This window comes from Bacillus rossius, chromosome 16 (genome assembly GCF_032445375.1).
Source record: "Bacillus rossius redtenbacheri isolate Brsri chromosome 16, Brsri_v3, whole genome shotgun sequence".
NCBI lineage: Eukaryota > Metazoa > Arthropoda > Insecta > Phasmatodea > Bacillidae > Bacillus > Bacillus rossius.
In genome coordinates, this window is record NC_086343.1 from 3,247,354 (window position 1) to 3,254,924 (window position 7,571).

A 7,571-nucleotide genomic window follows, 5' to 3' on the forward strand; every position below is an offset into this window, starting at 1 on the left:
ATATACGTAGCAATAACCACAGCCATGCGTTGAACAATTTTACAATATATTTTTAGTAGTATGTATACTATACACTAAAATATACTAAACTTCATATTAATTTTCACGAAATGACATTACCTAGCCCCCTGCAATAAAAAAAAAATATTTTAACGAATGGTTCAAGTACTTTAAAACTTCTTTAACTGCAGTTTAATTATTTTGTTTAATTCTGTCACTACTTTTAACACTTGTTTCTATGGAGAGCTAGGGGATTTTTTTAAACTTTTGCATAAAATTCTGTACTTTTGTATAGGAGTAGAGATCTCTACCATACCTACAAGTAATGACGGGAAAAATGGAAAAAAGAAAATCAACATGGCGTGTAAGACACAATTTTTTTTTTTTTACATAGGTACGGAGATTATACACCAGCTAAACTCAACGCAGAGACGGTGCATTTCGACAAATTTAATTCTCTACCAATGTTGTACCAGTATCTTTGCACGACAAGTTATTTACTTATCGTAATGTATATCAAACTGACAAGCCCTATATTCTGTGAACGTACTGTTCAAAAATTGAATCTATTGGGTGCAAATTAAAAAAAAAATAAAAGATCCCCGGATGACGCCGCACACTGAACCAAGTGGCAGGCGCCAAGCGGAGGTCAGAGCGGACGCTTGCGCGGGTCACCGTCTGCTCGCACGCAGTTGTCTCCGGCCGGGGTTAAGGCCCTGCTCCACACGCCACGTCTGGGTGGTCCCACGTCTTCACCAGGAGATATTCCCAAACAGGACCACACGAGTAAAGCACTGCAACATGCTTATTCTTTGTGGCCGATTTACAATTAAATGGTACTTTTTGCTAATGCTATCTTAGCTACTTTTTCAAAACAAGAAAAAAAAGCTTTTTTTTTTCTATCTAAATTTGTTTAAAATGTCATTAATTTGTAAAAATAACCTTTGTAAAATTGCCACACGACGACTGAACTTACACTGACAGTTTTCAAAATAATTGTAACACTTGAAAGAATCCAAATCCTGCCTTCAAGTTTTTCCAGTGACCTGACTCATCTTTATATTCATCTTCGGTTTGCCTGGGACACATGTGCATGTACAATCAAATATTTTTTTTTAATGTATGTTTGTCACTTAAGACTCAAGTCTGTTGATTTTTTTTTCTTCCCATTTTCTATCATCATCATTATTATTTAAAGGCTATTTCTGAAATTCCAACTCAATATCGCCCTTACATTTTTGTTGTTCTCTAACAAATATTTTCAACGGATATTCACTAGGTGTAAGATTATTCGTGTAAAAAAACAGTGCAAGTGATAAATTACAAAATCCTGGACAACTTCAAAATGCAAGCCTAACACAATAATTCATCCAGTTGATTCATGAATTACTATAAATTAAAACCTGTAACTTAAATGTTAGCAAGCTTATTGCACTACCAATTTTTTTCACATAAAATAAATATTCGAATATTTTTTTTGTGGTTTTGATATAAAAATGCACGAACTAATTTTTTTTACAAACCAGAAATAATGTATTATTTGTAGGTATTTGTATACATTGTTTTCAGACATTTAGAATGCAAATAAGTTTTGAATAAGTCGCGTAAAAATGCTGATTTCACAATAATGGGCGCTGATTTACGAAATGGTGGATCGCGGAGGTCCGGCCAGCCATATGTGCAGAGTCGTGAGTCATCGCTTCCTGCAAGCCGCCACATGATAGCCGAGCACGGCACGGCACGGCGCTATCAGCAGCACGCCCCGGCCAGCTGTTGTGCACACGTGGCCTTGGCTCACGTCCCAGCGCTGACGCTGACCGCACAGACAGATGACGACACAGACCAGTGATAACTGACTGGCAGTCCGCGGGCCACATCCAGGGCCGGTGACGCTGTCGCCTACTAGCCATCTTTGTTCGCACACGCAGAGCATGAAGTCAGCTGACAATGTTATGAAACGCAAACAATGTATCGTTTCATGCCACTCCTTGGACTTAATTTAATTTTGTCAAGTTTTCCTTTGCAGTACCTCTTATTTGACTTACATTTTATTTTAACAACAGGTGATCCTCCTATTGATGTCAATGAGACATTTAAAAAAAAAAACCTTACAGCCGATTTTATATCCATATACCCAGAATCAAATTTTGCTGCAGCCAGGTTTTGTATTTTAGTTTTCAGCCAATGACTCATCATTAAATACTTGTATCACTTTCAGAACTTGAGTATGATTGTTTCTTACTTAATTCTAAGAGGCAAGAAGTGCCAATTTTCATTCCATCTTCAATAGTATCATTAAGCTTTGTCATATATATGGGGTGACATTCCTTAAGTTTTTAGTTACCCAATGCCTGTCTTTATTAAAAGGATTGCCAAAATATTTACCCCACGGTTAATATATTTGTATGGTATGAACTTGCACAGAGCACTTGAAACATGAATCATGTCACTGCTTTAACTCCTGATAGGTCCAGTTGTTACATTTACCATAATGAAACTATTTTAAAACTATTTAGACCTAACTTTTCTCATGTACATAAATATTTATGGTATAAAGGAGAATCAATTATTAAGACAAGTTTAAAAATAAAAAAAAATTGGTTGTCTGTAAAGTCGGTTTACGGACGATAGTTTAACGTGACGTCATAACAAAACATTGATGAAATGATTGATCCAGAAGAAAAGGAAATATCATATTCGGCCTGAGACTGAGCTGTAATAGGTTTTTGCAACCAAACCATTTAGGCATTAAAAATATTATATTCTTTGAGGAAGAATTTTTTTTAATTTTTCTATCTTTTGTATGATAAAATCTACCTCTGCATACTTTAATGAATAAAATTGAATCATTTTTATTGAATTATCACTATTTTGTATGGATACAAAGAAGTGAAATGAAATGTACAATTTAATTAATAAATTTACTTTTATTTGCATTCATTATTCAAATATATTTATTACTTTTGAAATGTTACATGCGCCGTATTTATTTTTACAAGTACAAAAAAAATTTCACACCTGCCGGGATTCGAACCGACAACCTTACAATTAGAATATAGCACTGCTGACCGCTCAGCCACGAGGCCATATTTGATAATTGATAGTTTCAGATGTTATATATACATTTATAAAAATTTTGTTCACGGTAGGGGAATAATATTATTTCGTTTTTATAACTCGAATTTATAACTCGATTTTATAACTCGATTTTATAACTCGATTTTATAACAAATACACATCCCAAATACACCAAACTTATTTATAATGTGTTACAATATTTTTTAAAACATTGTGCAAAATATCCCGGTTGTAATTTGAATTATTATGTGTAACTGTAAAACACCATTGTTGGTTCAAAACGTATTTTAATATCCAACATTACTTTTAAATAACTGTACCGATTGTGCTGAAAATCGGTGGACGATCGTTAAATTAGATAATATTAATAATTCAAACGACGAAAATATGATTGAAAAGTCAAATTGATGGTCGTTCCAATCGAGTGGAAGAGAGATGCCACGCATGCGTACAATGAGCAAAAAGGACACATCCGTAGTGGGACACTTTTTCGTGCGTGCAGCCGACGTTCATCGATTTATAAGACGTCACGTCAAAAAAAAAAGATAAGTTTTTATGATGTAACAAGTCATGACATAGCAGAATTTCCACAAGCATTGATTTTCATAAAAAAATAATTTCAATATGATACCATTGGAAGACCATCAAGAAAAATTTGTATACGACTTACTAAAGAGATTTGGTATAAAGAAATTTTTTTTTTTATGAAAATTAAAAATTTTGATTTTTGTTTTTATAAAAAATAACCAAATTGAGTCCTTTGGAAAAAAATATAAAGTAATATGATACTCTCAACTTATATGTGAAATTAAAGCCCTTGTAATTCTAAAGAGAATGGTACAAATTTGAGCTTTCTAGGACAAACTGTTTTAGAGTTACATACATTTAATATTTCAAAATGTTTCTATAAACTATTTTTTTTTTTTCAAAAATTATAGATCAAAATAAAATGTCAAAACAATTTTTAACTTTGTATTTTGGTCATACTGATGATTAGAACACAATCACCAAATATGATGTATTTTGAAAACCTCAAGGTTTAATATAATTATTATCCTAACTAATAAGGTTTCCAGTGTATTTTATTGGTAAAAGACTTTAAACTTTTGCCCTACTTCCGTGGAAAATAACACATTGAAACAACTATCTTGAAACTCAACTGGGCCTGCCGTACCCAAAAGCGAATCCAGAATGATGGTCAGGGGAGGGCCAGATTAAATTTTCTAATACAATTTTAGTACATTTACAATTGAAATGTCTAGTTCATTTTATTTGTGGTTTTCAAAACCATCCTGTTATCTACAGCAGCGGTGACCAATTTTTTTTTAGGCCAGGAAACCCTATGATCGGCTTTTCTTTTGGTGGAGCCCCAACTCCTTCAAAGAAAGTTATTTGACAATAATTGTGACTGCTTTATATGACACTATGACACTCGTCCCAACTTATGGAACCCCTGTGACCCTGCCTCGAGACCCCAGGGTTCCGCGGGAACACCTTTCAGGAACCGCTGATCTAGAGTAGGCCTACTGCAGTCAAATAATACTTAAGTAAGTTTGAATAACTATGATAAGGAATTAAAATAAAATTTAAAATTACATAGTGTTTGAGGGGGGTGGGAATGGCACTATGCCCCCCCCCCCTCCCCCCGGGAATCAGCCTGTGCCCATACCACCAGATGGCACAGTGGAAAAAATAGTCAAGTGTTTCATATTTTGTGACTGGTGCATTAAGATATGTACTTCATCAAAATACAACTTAAAAATTTAATATATTGAATGGGTAAGTTGAAAACGGTACAAATTAAAAAAAAAAATTACAAACTAAACTGAGATAGCCATGTCATTCTTTGAAGTTTTCTACATCAACTGTGTAGAAAAAAGGAACATTTTCCTTACTTTTAAGTCAATGCATCAGAGTTGGGGGAAAAAAGCAAATGGGTTGAGACAGGACATATTCCAGGAATAGGTATTTTTCCTTTTTCAACTCAAAAGCTGCATTAGTGCAGGTGATAACCACTACAGTGTTTCATCAGACAAGCTTTTGCGTCTTATGTTTGATGTTAACAGTAAAATGAACATTGTGATCATGATCATTTTTTTTATTCATCAAGTTAATTAAGTTTAACCCGAATTATTAGCGTGATTCAACACTCAGATAGTTAAAAAAATTGAGTCATGGCGAACCCAGACATAAAATGGGGAAAGATAATAAAGAGTAACACATCAGGGAGAAGGAAGAATCAGCAAGACATTGAAGTGAGGAGTTTGTAACTTCTGCAGATGTTAATGTTCCAGCCGAAAATTTCTGGTCCAAAATGTAGGGTAAGAGAAAATGTATGGATGGTTTTTGTAATGACAAAAAGAAAAATATTATTAAAAACCTATAAAGTGGCAGGCCTAAAAATGATAAAGATACGTTTTTGATGAGCCTTATTGAGAGCTTTGATGTTGCGACACACACGCCATCGAATGACCACTCAAAGCAATGTTAAGTTCTCTTTCACGTATTTTGCACTGAAAGGCACAAGTAGATTTGAAGTGTGCCGGCAGGCTTATGTTAGCCTTCACGCAATGTCACACACAGTTGTCATTAGGCTGACATGACTTTTGGCAATTGGTAAGACTCCCAGTGATATGACAGGTAAACATGAAAACACTGTTAATGCTAATCCAACCCCTGTTCTCCGGAAAATAAGTCAAGCATATAGATTCATTTCCAAAATATACATCCCACTACTCTTCTACACCTGTTACCTATCTTGATTCTCTGCTTAAAGTAGCAAAAACGCACAAACTTATCATCCCGAAATTTCCAGATTTGGAGAATAACGTATTGGTTTTACTTGGACTGAAAAAAAATGGTTTATAATTAAAATTCAACATTGTATCTATATTCAGAAAAAGCTCTTGTCAATTCACAACAGAGAACATTTATTTGGAGCATTGTGCATACTAAGATCAAGTTAAAAATATCTACATTTTGAGGTAATTATTAAAGATTATAATATATTAAATAATTCCCCCCCCCCCCCCCTTGTATAAATAGTTCAAACGAAAAATACCTCAATTTTGAGGAAACCATTTAAGTTTATATATTTATTTTTATTTTTTCCGTGTTACAAAATTTTATAATTAAGGTTACTGAAGTGATACACATTGTATTCATAAGCTAGCTAGGTTTAATAGCGTTTTCAGTCAAGTCAAAATAGAAGGGACTTGAATCATTTTCAATATCTATTTTTAAACTGATACGTATACAGAAATCACTCATGCCAACATTATAGCACCAGCTTAATTGATCCAGACCTACTGGAATACAGGTCAGCTGTTGACCTCGCCAATTAAGTAACCAAAACAAAAACACGTACACAAAAAAAAACATTTCCGTTCAACCACTATTGCTAGTTACAATGATGCAAGAGATAACACTTAAAACACGTAAAAAGAAAAAAAAGCAGAATAACGAAACAATTGATGCAGTTTATAGACTACAGAAAATATCATACCTTCATATCCGTTATTATTTGCTGAAATAAACCTCCCAGCGCACTGAATTCCCGTTCAATATTTCCTTCCATATTGTAAAGATGTGTGCTGCAATCAACACTAACCAAAACAGACTTCGTGCCTCCAAAAAAACTGAATTTTCATTTGGGTATGTGACATTTAAACTTTTCTGAGAATCGCGATTACAGAAATACCAATGAATGTTAACGGCTCAGACTTTCTACTCCTAAACCTTTAATTACGAGAGTAACGATGAGCATACGGTTGTAAACGTCAAATTACACGTTCCTTGAATTATGAAAAATCACAAAACATCTTATCACCGACTTGAGACGAATGGTTCCTGCCTGCAAAATGATGTATTTAAAGGTAACAGCTCTTCAACATAATGATTGACGAATGCCGAGGCACAGACCACCGAAAGAAATTACTCTAACGTATTTAACAAACACCCTGCACACATTAGTTCCTCAAGATTCACTTCACTGAACCGAATCGACCTCCACGATTGAACTTCATAATAATCTTTCTAATCATTACCCCGAACAGTAAACATAAGCCTAGCACTGCTCCACTTACACACCAATACACCCCATAGAGGAATAAATCGTAACGAAAGGAATTGAACGAACTAGAGATTACACACATAGAAGAAATAAAAGGGTAGAGTTGAGATTTCAGAATAATAAAAAAGCCATATTCAAGTACTAAATAATATTTTCAGTTCTATAAAATTATTGCCTCAAACTATTATTTTTTACAGCAGAATAGAATAGAACAAATAGTATCAAAATTTTTAAAATCTTGTCACCATAATAATTGCGTTGAGCTAGCTCAATATTATCAATTTTAATTTTATTTTGAAATAAAAATAATAAATCAAAAGGCTGGATTAATAATTTATATATAATTTAATAACATGTGTAAATGTAATTATGATTAATTAACATGTTATAAAATATATTTACAAGATATACACGTGATGTA

At 33.6% G+C, this 7,571-nt stretch overlaps 1 protein-coding gene across 1 annotated transcript in view; it reads right to left on the reverse strand.

The window, feature by feature from the left end:
* Positions 1-7,170, reverse strand: part of LOC134540282 (protein MTSS 2) — a 48,950-nt gene extending 41,780 nt beyond the window's left edge. The window contains exon 1 of the mRNA XM_063382940.1: positions 6,584-7,170. Within this exon, the coding sequence (XP_063239010.1) occupies positions 6,584-6,655 (72 nt within the window). The 5' untranslated portion in view covers positions 6,656-7,170. The remainder of the gene's footprint in view (positions 1-6,583) is intronic.
* Positions 7,171-7,571: the final 401 nt, after the last annotated feature.